The 16,423-nt window shown below is 47.9% G+C and overlaps 2 protein-coding genes across 2 annotated transcripts in view; one reads left to right on the top strand and one right to left on the bottom strand.

Moving 5' to 3' along the window:
- Positions 1–16,423, top strand: part of LOC309532935 (uncharacterized protein) — a 317,735-nt gene that overhangs the window by 232,057 nt on the left and 69,255 nt on the right. The window lies entirely within an intron of this gene.
- Positions 8,385–11,734, bottom strand: DYNLT2B (dynein light chain Tctex-type 2B; the record flags this gene model as incomplete). Its single annotated transcript, XM_082224692.1, has 5 exons — positions 8,385–8,528; positions 8,738–8,801; positions 9,592–9,661; positions 9,864–9,997; positions 11,610–11,734. The coding sequence occupies 5 exons, from the start codon at positions 11,732–11,734 to the stop codon at positions 8,481–8,483; spliced, it is 441 nt and encodes a 146-aa protein (XP_082080818.1). The 3' UTR covers positions 8,385–8,480.

Here is a 16,423-nt window from a genome sequence, read left to right as displayed (position 1 = left end):
CCCTCCCCACCGTGTTTTGCCTTGATAGTCCAGTCGGCAGAGCACGGGACTCTTAATTCGAGGGTCGTGGGTTCGAGCCCAGCATTAGGCAAAAAGATTCCTCCCGTGCCCCTAGCGGGTTGGGCTGGATGACCCTTGGGTCCCTTCCAACTCTATGATCTGTAGGCATACACATGTGCTCGTAAGCCACTTTGGGCTGCCTTAGGCAATATAAAAGGCGACTAACAAAGTCAATAAATAGTAATGATATTATTAATAATAAAGGGATGTTGTAGGTGCTGCAAATAAACCTTGCCACCAGGCCCAAAGCTTAGTCTTAGAATTCAGTCCCCATCCCATTCTCTCATATTTCAGGGCTGAGTACACACATGCCTTTAAAGCACATTCTCTCCCCCCCCTCACCACCTCAAAGAATTCTGGGCCTGTAGTTTTACCTCTGTGGTTGTGTGGTGAAACCCTTCTGGGCACCCTTTTCATTTATTTATTTATTTATTAAATTTCTATGCCGCCCTTCATTGGAGGATTTTGGGGATGCTGGCCATATTTTGCATTACAGAGTCCTACAGTAATATGCTGCTGTTTGCCTAGCTTTTCGAAACCGTGGCAGCACAGCAGTGCATAATTAAACATTCTCCAAAAACAAATATTGCATTGTGCCACTGTGGTTAAAAGCCGTGCGCTTGAGACTAACTGCATAATATTAAGATATCAGTGTATGGTTGTTACAATACAGTACAGTACTGTAGTGATCTTTCATTGTGTAATGCTAACAACGCAAAGCATTGTTCAGTTTCCACTTTGCAGTCATGTGGATGCAGTTTTTAAATCTAATGCCAGAGGTGTGGCGGGCTATACATTTTAAGTAAATTTGCCTAGGGACAAGTGGTTAATTTCTGACGGAAGGAAAAATTGAGGAAGTGTCTTCTTAATTTGTAACTTACAGTACAGTGCAATGCTATACACATGTTCTCAGAAAGGGTTTTAGCCTTGATTTCCCTTCTCTACCCTTTTCCTGTCCTCTGCTTCCCTCATATCACTCTTGTCGTTTAAGTTTTCAAGCCTGAAGGCAAGGTCTCTTTGGCTGTGTACACACTCTACGCTTGAAGCACATTCGAAGGACACATTCCCCCTCAGAGAAATCTGGGCTCTGTAGTTTACCCCTTCCAAAGTTACCATGCCCAGTAGCCTTCCAGAAATTACAGTGCCCAGAATTCTTTGAGGAGCAAAATGTGCTTTCAAAGTATCGTGTGTATGCAGCCTATGTCCCCCTGATGTGAGCCACTTTGGGAGACAGCAATGGTCTGAAAGGGACGTGGGTGGCGCTGTGGTCTAAACCACAGAGCCTAGGACTTGCTGATCAGAAGGTCGGCGGTTCAAATCCACACGACAGGGTGAGCTCCCGTTGCTCAGTCCCTGCTCCTGCCAACCTAGCAGTTCGAAAGCATGTCAAAGTGCAAGTAGATAAATAGGTACCGCTCCAGCGGGAAGGTAAACGGCATTTCCATGCACTGCTCTGGTTTGCCAGAGTCATGCTGGCCACATGACCCGGAAGCTGTGCACCGGCTCTCTTGGCCAATAAAGCGAGATGAGCACCACAACCCCAGAATCGGTCACGACTGGACTTAATGGTCAGGGGTCCCTTTACCTTTACCTTTATCTCCCAAAAAGGTATGAGACAAAAGGCAAAGAGAAGCATAGAGGTACTAAAATGTAGGATACAATTAACAGTCCCCCTGCATTGCTACCTAGGCTCACCAACCCTCCTGCTGATTTACAGGATCTTCCCTATTCCTCTTACAGTGGTGCCTCGCAAGACGAAAAGAATCCGTTCTGTGATTCTCTTCGTCTAGCGGTTTTTTTTGTTTTGCGAAGCAAGCCCATTGACGGATTAGCGGATTAGCGCTATTAGCGGCCTATCTGCTGATCGGATCAGCTGATAAGCGGCTTAGTGGCTTAGAAAAAGGGGGGGGGAGGAAAAAAACCCAGCAGGAACTCGCAAGACATTGTCATCTTGCGAAGCAAGCCCATAGGAGATTCGTTTTGCGAAGCACCTCCAAAACGGAAAACTCTTTCGTCTAGCGAGTTTTACGTCTTGCGAGGCATTCGTCTTGCGGGGCACCACTGTACTTTGAAATGCACCATCTTCAACTCTACTTTGGTTGTGGTCCGTTCTGTGGTGGACATACATTTTGGGGGCCCTGAAGCTGTTATGGGGGCCCCTTTGCAACCAGCAACAATGTTTGGTAACCACTGTTATCTTCTGGAGTTGTTCCACGGCAAGATCACCACACCTTTACAACAACTGTGCTGCTAACTTGCAAACTTTGGGGTTGTTGAAATATATACAACAAAAAATAAATCGGTTTGAGTCGTTCATCTACTAGACCCTAAAAAACTTAAGCAATGTGGAGTGAAGTGGATTCTGGGATTAGGGACTCTAAAGCTGAAGCTTCCTTAGTTTCATAGTAAATGTGCCCCTGAGTCTGTTTACACCGCAGCCCCTATCTATGCAACTCTGCTCAGAAGCAAATCCCACCAAGTTCAATGGAACTTAATGCTCTGGTTTAGGTGCATAGAGATTAAATAACAGCCTTAGCAACTGTGGCAACCCTTCCAAGAGCTCGAGCTTGCTAAAAAAACCACAGCTTCTGCACGCTAAGGCAATTCTTAAAAGTAAAGGGACCCCTGACCATTAGGTCCAGTCGCGGACGACTCTTGGGTTGCGGCGCTCATCTTGCTTTATTGGCCGAGGGAGCCAGCATATAGCTTCCGGGTCATGTGGCCAGCATGACTAAGCCGCTTCTGGCAAACCAGAGCAGCACACAGAAACGCCATTTACCTTCCCGCCGGAGCGAAACCTATTTATCTACTTGCACTGGTGTGCTTTCGAATGGCTAGGTTGGCAGGAGCAGGGACCGAGCAACGGGAGCTCACCCCGCCGCGGGGATTTGAACCGCCGATCTTCCAATCGGCAAGTCCTAGGCTCTGTGGTTTAACCCACAGCGCCACCTGTGTCCCTAAGGCAATTCTTACGCACTTATTAATATAAAAAAGAGTTAGCCTTTAAGTGGATCGGCAGCTGCACTCCAGAGGAACAGAACATACTACCCAAGTTAAGGTAATAATAAAAATCTGGCTAAATGGCTCTATCGCATACCCTTGGTTAATGCGTGATAGAGATACAGATCTACTTAAATGTCTATGCTTCATAGCAGGTCAGTCTGTTTTGTACATCTTACCCTGTGCTGGTGTCTTCTCTGACTGCTAGCAGATCTTCAGGGCTTCAGGTAGAGAGAGAGGTCCTCCACTACCTGCTTACAGGGATCATTTTTAATCGGTGGGGACAAGGACCTGAGCCCGGGACGTTTCACATGCACCATCGGCTCCACCGGAGAGCCATGGCCCTTTGGCAAACGGGACTCAATTGATTCAGCAAAACAGCTCCACCAAACAGCTCTAGCTAATGTATGAAAATTATTACTGCATTCTGCCCTTTGTTTGTAGATCTCAGGCGGTTCACAACAGTCCTGGAAAAAGGGAGATTTGGATCCTGCAGAGCCCGAATGCTTTTTCAATAGAATCCAGGCCTAACACTTAGGACATGCTTGCAATCGCCAATGATCTAACATACCCAAAAACATTTCTCTGATGAAAATAGGGGCATCCAAATCCACCATCATTATTCCCCTGCCCATCTGACCCATGCCCATCTTGCCCCAGTCACTCTGGGCAGCTTCCAACATACCATATTTTTCGCTCTATAAGACGCACCAGACCACAAGAGGCACCTAGTTTTTGGAGGAGGAAAACAAGGAAAAAAATATTCTGAATCTCAGAAGCCAGATCAGCAAGAGGGATTGCTGCGCAGTGAAAGCAGCAATCCCTCTTGCTGTTCTGGCTTCTGGGATAGCTGCGCAGCCTGCATTCGCTCCATAAGACGCACACACATTTCCCCTTACTTTTTAGGAGGGAAAAAGTGAGTCTTATAGAGCGAAAAATACAGTATATAAAAACAAAACATTTAAAAATTCCTACTGCCTTCCGGTGCCTTCTAAAGCTGTAGTTAGTTATCTCCTTGGCTTGGGGGTTGCATAACTCCATACCCTTCCAACATTTCTCAGAAGAAAATAGGGATGTCCTAAGGAAAAGCGGGACATTCCGGGATCAGATCAGAAACCGGGGTAGCTGCTGTAAATCCGGAACTGCCCTTGGGAAATGGGGGCACTGGGAGGGTCTCATTCAATCAGGGGGTGGGCTCTTAATGAAATCCACGACCCTCCCAATTACTAGCCACATTTCTGGGCAGAGGTAACGGTGCTCTGTACGTGTTCAGAGGCAACCCCCTTCTTAATAAGCCGCTCCAACACGGCTGAGATTGGAGGTCTCTAAAAACAAAAGTAGAAATTAAATTAAAACAGAAGCAAAGTGAAATAAGAGAGACTTGGGACTTACCCACTCAGGCAAGAGCTGCTGTCCTGACTGCTCCTTGTCCTCCTCTTGCTCCTGCGTGTCGTCCCCGGAGCCGCAGCTCCCCGCAGGGGAAGGGGCCCTGGTTTCTCGCCACCGGCTCTCTATGCCGGGCTCTGCCGTGTGCACGGGGGCCAGGGGGGTCAGGGAGCACCTGGGGCACAGGTCCCCCTCGGCCGCCCCAGAGAAGGGCGCCTCGCATAGCAGGCACCGCTTGGACTTCTTGCTGTGCTTGAGGGGCTTGTCTGCCATGGCCGGAGGGTGGAGGGAGGGGGCCCACGCTGCGGAAGAGCAAGCGGAGGGGAGCAGGGCAGAGGAAGGAGGAGGAGGGGCCAAGCATGCTGCGGCTTCCCACTTCCTGGCGCTGCACCCCCTTTGCAGACCACAAGGGGGTGACATTGCTCACTGGCGGAGGAAGACATTTCCTGCTACGTAGAAGTGAGCTGCAGACGTCGCTGCTTCAGCGCCCTTGGCTACCTCCCCCCTACTGGTTTGGAGGCCCATTGCACAAGTCCTAGGGAGCAGCTCTGCGTATACGAAGCAAAACCCTGAGAAATAGCCTTTTCTTTGTTTTTTTAGGCTCGGTCCTTGGTGTCTTTCGATTAAAATAATGGAAGCTTGCAAGGCTGCGAACGATTCTGCAGATTTGTAGCCTTGGTCCGGAGGTCTGACACCGAATAAGCAGCTCTTTTAATATTCTCAAGTACAATCCGGGCATTAAAGAACCAGGTGGAAGCTCGACTCGAAAGTATGGCCCTGGGATACACGCCAACTGCTCCTATTTATCGGGGATTGCCCCGTGTTTAATACCTTGGCTGTTAAATTGTTCTTTCTGTTTCAACATGGGATTTTTAAAAGTTTTTTTTTGTGGTTTCAAAAGGCAAATTCTGTTGGCAGAAAATGGTCGTTCTTCGGGCTGCACCTCCCTCTGCACGGTCTCTAGGAGTTAAATCTCAGAAGGGGCAGCTGCATCTTGTGATCTCATGGGTATTAAATGCACACACACAAACCACCACTTCATACACAGCAGCAGCCAAGATAAATTCTGAACTGTTGATACCGTGAAGACGTCGTTTCTCTAGAATGCCTTTATCCAAAGATGACTTAACACACCTCTTGCCTTGTCAGTTAAGGTAAAGGTACCCCTGCCCGTACGGGCCAGTCGTGTCAGACTCTAGGGTTGTGCGCTCATCTCACTTAAGATGCCGGGGGCCAGCCCTGTCCAGAGACACTTCCGGGTCACGTGGCCAGCGTGACGAGGCTGCTCTGGTGAGCCGGCACCAGCAGAGCACACGGAAACGCCGTTTACCTTCCCGCTAGAAAGCGGTATAACTATTTATCTACTTGCACTTAGGGGTGCTTTCGAACTGCTAGGTGGGCAGGAGATGGGACCGAAAGACGGGAGCTCACCCCGCCGCGGGGATTTGAACCGCCGACCATACAATCGGCAAGTCCTAGGCGCTGAGGTTTTACCCACAGCGCCACCCGCGTCCCTTGTCTGTTACTGAGGACCAAATGAACCCTGCAAATCAAGTAGTTTCAGCCCCACCCTGGGCAGATCTTTTGATATACAGTGGTGCCCCGCAAGACAAATGCCTCGCCAGACGGAAAACTTGCTAGATGAAAGAGTTTTCCGTTTTGGAGGTGCTTCGCAAAACGAATCTCCTATGGGCTTGCTTCGCAAGACGACAATGTCTTGCGAGTTCCTGCTGGTTTTTCCCCCCTCCCCCCTTTTTCTAAGCCGCTAAGCCGCTTATCAGCTGATCCGATCAGCAGATAAGCCGCTAAAAGCCGATAATAGCGCTAATCCGCTAATCCTTCAATGGGCTTGCTTCGCAAGACGAAAAAACCGCTAGACGAAGAGAATCACAGAACGGATTCTTTTCGTCTTGCGAGGCACCACTGTATTAGGGATTTTTAAGTGCGTCTCACTTCCATTTGTGCCATGTATCATGCTGCAGGGAGCTGAAATGGATGGCCTCTTATGCTGGCCTGCTCTTAAGGGTGCAGGATTCCTGCTAGCTGTCACATGGAGACATTCTCATTGCAAGAAACCTCTCTTTCCAATGAATAGAGATGTGTTCCTGGTCATGCTTTTCCGGCTAGCTTTATGCTGCCCCCTGCTGCTTTTATTGTCTTATTTTATTCTTAGTTGTATGTGTTTCTGCAAGCTGGGGAGGAGCTGTTGTGCGAAAGGCAGGGTAAAAATATGCAAAAGGAGGCAGACAATGCAGTCGTGTGTGGGACTTGGGAACAGAGACACCCGGGTTTAAACACCTTCTGCTATGAAGCACTGAGCTGGTGCCCTTGGAGCAATCACCAACTTTCGATCTAACTGACCTCTTAAGGTTTTTGTGAGGATAAGGTGGGGCAGCAGGAAGGGCCACGTACGCCACCATGAGCTCCTGACAGATCAATGCCTGTAAAGAGACGTGTGACCCTCTGGCATCCTTCCCCAACCGGGTGCCCTGCAGGTGGTTTCCTACTACAACTCCCATCAGCCTCAGTCAACATGGCTGTGCATGTTGGGAATTGTAGTCCAAAACTCCTAGAGGAAGCCTGACTGGGGAAGGCTGCCGTACTTGGGTGGTACAGAAGTTGGTGTGGTACGAAGGCTAAGTTTGGACGCTGGGCATTCCCTGGTTCAAAGCTGACATTAACCACACACCAAGGCCTGCTAGATCACCTGTGTTACCTCTCAGTCCCCTGGATCCTGGACTATGTTACAGAAGAGTTGCCACCTGACCAGGGATAAGAGGTCTGCCCTGCTGCTATGCCTTTTTTGTCCTGCATAGAGATCAGCACTTACAAACAGATGTCTGGAGACTGTGCTGCTGTTAGAAAGGTGTCAAAAAAGTAGACAAGCGGTGGTGTTGTAAGGCCTGCTAAGCAGGCATACAAAGCTCTTTGGGTGCATAAAAAGTATCATGTAGTTTCTAAGCTGGGCTGCAGAATTTACAATGCGCTCCTACGAGCGTCTACTCAGATGTAAGTCTCACAGAGTTCAACACGGCTTACTCCGAGGAAACTTCCGTGGTTCTCATAGGATTTCGGTCTTAGTTATATAACCTTCTGATTTAACGACAAAACGGGCCCCAACCAGGCAGCAGATTAAGGAGAAGTAGCATTGTTTTCAATCTAAAACCAAAGCTAATGAGGCCTTTTCTCTAACCAGAATGGTGTCTGCAGCACAGCTTGCTTCACAACTGTGTGTGTGTGTACTAATACATATTACACCTATCTGCAGATTCAGTAAATTAATAGATTAAGATTTCATAATTCAAGTGACAGCCCCAATTCTAAATATTATTATGTGTACTTTGCAGAGACACAGCATGACAAATGTCATAAGTAGCCTTCTCCTTACAGGTAGGGTAGCAGTGTTGGTCTGCCGTAGCCTTCTCCTACAAGTGTGCTGAGCCAAACAGTTAGGAAAACTACCAACAAAATCTGAGGAAGCCTGACCTAGAGAACATGGTGTTTCTTAAAATTTGTCCTTGCAGAAGAAGCGAAGGTATGGAATGAGAATGTAAATATAAGTTGTAAAAAAGAGAAGGCTTTTCTGGACAAATTTAGGAGCAGAATTCCACGTTAATATTATAGAGCTATCACTGAGATTTTAACATATCCATTCAAATAGACTGGGATGCAGCACAAGTTTAGCATTTGCAGCAGACTTAATGAATCTGCAACCAGAAATTTCAATTGTTTGTAATGGTTCTAACCAGATGGGTCTCATTAGGCACCAATCGCAGAAAAAATGTTGCAAGTAGATATAGGGTCGAAGTTGGCAGGAAGTTCTCCTGTACAAACCTTGTTGAAAGGAACAGAAGCTGTGTAAGAGAAGTATCTCATATTTTCAGTGGGGCTTGTGCAGAAAACTCTAGCTATATAGAGGCAGCAGCAGAAATCCGTCATAAAAGCATCAAGTAGAAAATGTATTTTGTAAACGGGAGTGTCCATCCTCAAAAATATATTGGAAACAGTTATCTTCTCTGAACCTTTCACCCGCGTCAGTAGAAGAAACAGCCAAAGGCGACCACCACACAGAAGAGGGTGTCCTGCAGAAATGACAAGGAGAACACCTCCGTGAGCGAAAACGACCTCAGAGGCAAACGAATTCATGACTTTGGGAATCTGGTGCAGTCACAAGCATGATGGAAATTTTCTTCTGCAAATTTTGTAGGTTTTACACATGAGAACATCAGGACACATGGTTTTTAAGCAGCCTTCAATGGGTGATGCATGGCAAAAGCAGCAAGTCACTTACATTCATGAAAATATCCTGAGCGTAGTTGTCTGTGTCTGAATCCCAGAAGCACCGTGCAGCCATGCTGAAGAAACAAATGAGGAACCGTCCATTGACAAAGAAAAACATCAGTTGGTGATAATCAGCCGTATTTCAAGACTGTTCATTCCCTTCATACGCTGAAAATGCTTCCCCAAAATCTGCCCTGGGGTGGGGACCAACAGGGATAGAAAGGTTGATCCCAAACAAGAAGAGGGCAATTTGGTTGAACATAATGAAGTCATTGGGCTTGCGGAACAAATTTGCTTCTGCAATGGAACTTCTCTTCCCTCTCCTCCCCCTTGCATGCCTACAAAATTTACTCTGGAGGGCTGCGGGATCCCTCAGAATAGATTTGGGGGGCATGCAGGGGGAGGAGAGGGAAAGTTCAGTTGTGTGAGTGGAAGCTGTTTTGCAGGCAACCCAATGCCTCCAGCTCTGTGGTGGTAAAACCCAGAAGAACCATCTGGAGACAAAAAAAGTGAGAACAGGCATGGAAGCCCTCCAGGTGAAGTGAAGGAAGGGAGAGTTACCCACACCAAACATGCTATCACTACAAAGGTGAAGGGAGAGTTACCCACACCAAACATGCTATCACTACAAAGGTGTTTAATTTGCTCTGAATGTTGGGGGTGTGCTGTGCAAGTCAGAATACATTAAGTCCCCAGAGGAATTGTGTAAATTTGTCAATTGTAGAATGCTTGGGATAAATATGAACTCTCAGATTTCACAATTTACAAAGGCATACACACAACAACAACAACAACAACAACCCACAGTGCAAAATATTAAGAAATGTGAATGATTTGGTGGGAAGGGAGGGAAGCCTAACTTACTTAACTCCTTCGCCTCTCTGTTCTCCGATCACCACTTGCACCACCATTTTATACCGGTGAAAACCTTTCCCTAGAAAGAAAGATGGGGAAGAAAAATGACTGGGGAAAACTGAAAGATTTCACACCTGTATATTGTCGCATCATATGTTTGGCCAGATGGAAGAACATCAGCAAGGGTATGTGCCCGTGTGCCCAAGAGAGAGAAAGGGTGGGTGAGTTGGGCAGGAAGATATAGGAAGAAAAAGGCAATTACTCTTGGCACATGCTCTTACCTTTTAACTTTTCCAGGATCGTCTCTGATAAGGATTTGGTGAGCTGTGGGATCTCTTCAGGGTTGTACTGTACACTGGCCAGCTCCTCTTTTAACACCTCATGGATACAATCTTTCACCGTAGAAGGGCGGAATCTAATAGGAAAGAATGGCGTACAGTTATATCTCCCCTCCATCAGTATAACAAATAACTGGAGTCTGGGATGTCTGATTTGTGACAACTCCCAAACTTCAGGCGTACATCTTCGAGAGGATTCACACTCAATTTACATCTTCACATGGTTTAAGCCTTCAGGGGCTGTACAGGTGTGAAGAAGGGCCGTGACTGATGGCATTCCTATACAACAAATGAACAGACACCCAGCACATGGGCAAACAATTAAGTATCAGGTCATGGCTGGAAGACTTAGGATGCAGGATATGTGCTGATGCTCCGTAGTTCAGGGACTGGGAACTAAATGTATGCCAGCTTCAAGTCAACATAAGAAAGGATCTGAAAGTTCTTGAAAATACAGTGGTACCTTGGTTTCAAACTTAATCCGTTCCGGAAGTCAATTCCAATAGCAAGGTGCACTTTCCCATAGAAAGTAATGCAAAATGGATTAATCCGTTCCAGACTTTTAAAAACAACCCCCAAAACAGCAATTTAACATGAATTTTACTATCGAACGAGATCACTGATCCATAAAATGAAAGCAATAAAAAATGTACTGCAGTTGCACAATCAATCAATCAATCAGTAGCTGAGCTGGGTTCTACACAGTAACAAAAACAAAACAAAAAAGCCGCAAAAACAAAAATGCATGGTAAAGGTAAAGGGATCCCTGACCATTAGGTCCAGTCGTGGCTGACTCTGGGGTTGCGGCGCTCATCTCACTTTATTGGCTGAGGGAGTTGGCATACAGCTTCCGGGTCATGTGGCCAGCAGGACTAAGCCGCTTCTGGCAAAACCAGAGCAGCGCACAGAAACGCAATTTACCTTCCTGCCGGAGCGGTATCTATTTATCTACTTGCACTTTGACGTGCTTTCGAACTGCTAGGTTGGCAGGAGCAGGGACTGAGCAATGGGAGTTCACCCCGTCATGGGGATTCGAACCGCCGACCTTCTGATCAGCAAGTCCTAGTCTCTGTGGTTTAACCCACAGCGCCACCCGCGTGCCTGCAAAATGCAAAATACATAGCAAAACCAGAAAGACCTCAGCTTAACACTCAAATCGGAGCACGTTTGGCTTCTGAAAAAAGTTCGCACACTTCCTTCTATGTTTGCAGTGTTTGGGTTCCAAGGTGTTTGAGTACCAAGGTGTTTGAGAAACAAGGGACCACTGTACAGTGGTCCCTTGGGTTAAGTACTTAATTTGTTCCAGAGGTCCGTTCTCAACCTGAAACTGTTCTTAACCTGAAGCACCACTTTAGCTAATGGGGCCTCCTGCTGCTGCTGCGCTGCCAGAGCACGATTTCTGTTCTCATCCTGAAGCAAAGTTCTTAACCCGAGGCAATATTTCTGGGTTAGCGGAGTCTGTAACCTGAAGCGTCTGTAACCTGAAGCGTCTGTAACCCGAGGCACCACTGTAAAGGGATCGAGGGGGATTTGTATCCCAGAGTGATGCGTGTCGGCCTCCAAAGCGGGAGGCACAACCTGGTGGGATCCAGATGTCGCTGGACCCAGCAAGCCCCGCCTTGATCTCCCTGCAGGCCAGGAGTGAATAAGGGAGCCAAGGAGCCCATTGCCCCCTCCCCGGCCACTGACTTGTGCTGGAAGGCGGGCCGCAGGCTGTAGGTGCGGGCCGGACCCGAGCCGCTGTGGGGCCTGGGACTGCGCCGCGGAGTCGCCTCCCGGGGAGACGCCGGGGTCTGCGCCGGAGACTCCTCCATGGCTGGAGAAGCCGGCGCGCGTCGCCTTGACAACGGACCATTTCCGCTTCCGGCGCCGCAGAGAGCCAAAGGAATTCCTAGAGAGGTCTCAACGACGGCCTATTTCCAGTTCTGGCGCAGCAGAGCTCCAAAGAAATTCCTAGAGGGGTTCTGGCCCATATCCGTTTTCGGAGCAGCAGAGATCCAAATAAACTCCTAGAGAGGTCCCAACGACTGTCCATTTCCAGTTCTGGCGCCGCAGAGCTCCAAAGAAATTCCTAGAGGGATCTTAGCGGATTTCCGTTTTCGGAGCAGCAGAGAGCGAAATAAATTCCTAAAGATGTCTCGACAAAGGCCTATTTCCGCTCCTGGCGCCGCCCAGATACGGTAAACCTTGACGTCACGCCACTTCCGCTTCCGGCACCACAGAGCTAGACAGCAATAGAGCAGCGCTTGGAGTGGAACTTCTTTAAAAAACCCATGGCGAAAGGGTGGGCGAGGGACTTCTAGCCACCTCTATACAGAAACCAGGGCTCTGGTTTTATAAAGGGAGCAGAGAAGTGCGGCGCCAAGACACTTCGGCATCTCTCTGACGGAAGACTCCTCTGACTTTCGCGTTATAGAAATAAGAAACTCGAGAGCCGTGCGACTTCCGGTTTTTAAATGGAACTATTCCCGTCTCCCCCCTTCCCTTCCCCGCCGCCATACTCCAAGGGATGGAAAGGCTCCCTTCCGAGCTATGGTCGAAGTAGGAAAACGCGGCTACGGGTTTTTATGTGGCCCATAGGCCACCGCGGCCGAGGAGGCGTCCAGTTTTTGACATCGAGATTTACTCCGACCTTTTAATAATAATAATAATAATAATAAATTTAATTTTAATTTATTTGTACCCCGCTCTGGGCGGCTTCCACAAAGACAAAAAATACACTAAGATGTCACACATTAAAAGCTTCCCTGAACAGGGCTGCCTTCAGATGTCTTCTGAATTTCAGGTAGTTGTTGTTCTCTTTGACATCTGGTGGGAGGGTGTTCCACAGGGCGGGCGCCACCACCGAGAAGGCCCTCTGTCTGGTTCCCTGTAACTTGGCTTCTCGCAGTGAGGGAACCGCCAGAAGGCCCTCGGCGCTGGACCTCAGTGTCTGGGCAGAACCTTCAGGTATACTGGGCTGAGGCCGTTTAGGGCTTTAAAGGTCAGCACCAACACTTTGAATTGCGCTCGGATACGCACTGGGAGCCAATGTAGGTCTTTCAAGACCGGTGTTATGTGGTCTCAGCGCCCGCCCCCAGTCACCAGTCTAGCTGTCGCATTCTGGATTAGTTGAAGTTTCCGGGTCACCTTCAAAGGTAGCCCCACAGAGAGCGCATTTGCAGTACTCCAAGCGGGAGATAACTAGAGCATGCACCACTCTGGTGAGACAGTCTGTGGGTAGAATGGGTCTCATCCTGCATGCCAGACGGATCTGGTAGACAGCCGCTCTGGACACAGAATTGACCTGTGCCTCCATGGACAGCTGTGAGTCCAGAATGACTCCCAGGCTGCACACCCGGTCCTTCAGGGGCACAGTTACCCCATTCAGGACCAGGGAGTCCCCCACCTCCGCCCACCCCCTGTCCCCCCAAAACTTCTGTCTTGTCAGGATTCAACCTCAATCCATTAGCTACCATCCATCCTCCAACCGCCTCCAGGCACTCACACAGGACCTTCAGCGCCTTCACTGGTTCTGATTTGAAAGAGAGGTAGAGCTGGGTATCATCTGCATATTTTACTTATCTCTATGGAGCATATGTTCCTCCCGTGGCCGGAAACGCGACCAGCACGTGATGAAGGGGAAACCAATAAGAACGAGGGGTGCAACCATAGAGAGAAAGAGCTAGAAGAGAGCCTGGAAAGGCGAGCGCCCCCTAGGCGTCCAGCGGGGTTTTGGTCTGCTGGGATAAGGACTTTAAGCTGGTTTGGGACGATGATATCACCCAGCCCTAACACACATCGTGATCCGCTATATAAGCCCAGGCCAAAAACTATGAAACGGATATCACAATGTGGACTTCAAACCAGTTTGGGGAGATATATATTGATATACCGCCCACAGAGCCTGGAGATAGTCAGGTCGTGCATCCATAGCAGTGACCGGAGGAGGAATGAACGCTCGGAGGAGCACAGAGAGAAGAAACGCCCTGGTGCATCTGCAGCAGGCAAGCGGACGCCTTCCTCTGCCCTGGCTGCAACAAAACATGTCTCTCCCACATCAGTCTCTGCAGCCACAGCAGGTGCTGAAAGCCTCCAACTGTTTTACTTAATAATAATAATAATAATTATACCCCGCCTATCTGGCTGGGTTTCCCCAGCCACTCTGGGTGGCGTACAGCATGTTAAAAATGGTAAAACATTAGACATTAAAAATTTCCTGATACTGGGTAGCCTTCAGATGTCTTCTAAAAGTCAGATAGTTGTTTATTTCCTTGACATCTGATCCGAGGGCGTTCACCGATTATACAAAGCTTTACAAGCTTAATGTCTGCCGGGTAAAGTCTGGCACCGTGACTTATTCAAGGACTTTCAGAGACTTCAGTTTGATAGTTTTGCATTATTTCATAAAATTTTCTATACTGTAATTGTTTCTTGCCATCATGTTGCTTTCGATATTGCTGCTTACACCAGAGCAGAACATTGGTTGCTATCCGGAAGCTGTACCTGCTACCTCTTTGGTGAATAGGAGGGGCTGCTGGCCTCTTCTCTCTCCTAGGGAGGAAATGGCAGGGGCTGCCCTCTGGTGTCTCCGGTGTGTGATTCGGAGTGGACGCCTTTCTCCCCTGCGATGGTCTTTGATTCCCATTTCAACCATCTAGTAAGGTTGATTTGTAAACCTGTATGAAATGGAGTCGAGAGTGGATTTCATGCTCTTTATTCAGCTCATAGTGGTGAGGAGGAATTGAAGTTCTTCCAGAATATCTGCTTTATATACATTATTTACACAATGGGCCCCACGTGATTGTCTAATTCCGGGATTCACCTGTAGGCCAATCAGGTTGCGGATTCACTTTCACCTGGAGCTGGATTGGGTGGCTCCTGTGGACCAATCAGACTGCTGCATTCTGGATCCTATTGTTCTAGGACCAATCAGACTGCTGCCTTTTGGATCCTATTCAACTCAGTACATAACACTGTATCAAATGCTCTACCACCCTTTCCTTGGATAAAAGCATATTTTTGTCGCGCCAGCACTGGAGGAGGAAAAGACGTAAACATGTAGCAGAGTCCCCAAAACTCTCTTCCAGCTTCTCTTCCCGCCGCAAGGCTGCTCCATCACAGCCACCTGGGTTGTAAATCACCACGGCTGGCTGATATAACACCGCTGCTCAGACACAGAGACTCTCCAGGTCCTCCTCGTCCTCCTCCGGCATTTCGGCACAGCTACTCGTCCGCTCATTCAGAGCAAACACTCCAGCATCTCACAGCTGATCTCCAGCACTCTGCTCAGCCTCTGGAACCCACCGGCGCAGCAAAAAACAGTCTGCGCCCATAACTTGTTGCTCCAGCGCCGGAGGAAAAAACTTAAACATGCAGGAATTTTATCCCCTGGATCACTCTGCAACACATCTGCAGCATACCTCAAAAGCGCATGGCTTTCTGCAAAGAATCCTGGGAACTCTAATTTGTTCAGCATGCTGGGAATGGTAGCACCACGAGGGGGCAAACCAAAGTTCCCAGGATTCTTTACTCAGGGCGGTGAATGTGAGTTTTAAATGTATGGTGTTGTTAGAAGTTATTCGTGGAGACAAATAGACTGAGGACTTCAATATATAAGGATAACCCTTTTATTGTTCGCGTTTGCAAAGGCGGACTCTCCGTACCCGTGGATACGAAGAGCCCTGATCAGGCATAGACACAGTGTTTTTATTATCCCTACAGCTGCCGCCCCTCTTTAGGAGGCTTGGCTTACATTCTACCTATCAGAGTTCAACACATCTCTAATACATTGTTCAATCTACACTAGCCGTTTAACTGTTACTAAATATAGGTATACGCATTCCACCCCTGCCGTTATCTTGCAGACATGGCGTTTAGACTCATAAAAGACAAAGACTCTTTCTCCTGAGTTTGAGACACTCTCCGTACCAATCTCTCCTCTGTCTCACAATCCCCCCTCTTTTCGATACTTTGCCTCAAACTCACATAGGGCAGTTTAACATGTATGCTCTTTCTCCGGCTTTGTTTGCTGTTTCTCCCTTATACCCATACACATATATACTGGACGTAATGGGCCCCACTGCCAGGGGCTCATAACATTCGGTCTTATTTTCTCTTGTCCTGCATCGAAAATATTGAGTTTGGTTATGAACACAGGGGTCTAACTTTTCTACGCACTCCGGAGCAACATTATAATACATTAAGGTTCGGGTAACCCTATTTCCAGTTTTGGTGATTTGAATGCACTGGCTACAATTTTGATCTTTCGCTGCGCTTGTAATTATTCCTATGGCCAATAAACTAACTCTTACTATAGTCCCTCTCATTCTGATTTTCGTCTCAATTGTTCTAGGGCTTGTACTACCGTGGGGGTCCTATTCAGATTGCAAAGGACCTCTCCTTCTAAAGTAACTATACAATATTGGATAATTACATCCTCTATAAAGATTATATCACATAGTTCTGTGCAATGTACACACAACACACAACACTCACAATGAACACAGCAACAACACTCATAA

The sequence above is a fragment of the Podarcis vaucheri genome, assembly GCF_965113315.1.
Source record: "Podarcis vaucheri genome assembly, chromosome: 5".
Lineage (NCBI taxonomy): Eukaryota > Metazoa > Chordata > Lepidosauria > Squamata > Lacertidae > Podarcis > Podarcis vaucheri.
Note: the sequence above shows the minus strand (reverse complement) of the source record. Positions and strands in the feature narration are given on the sequence as shown.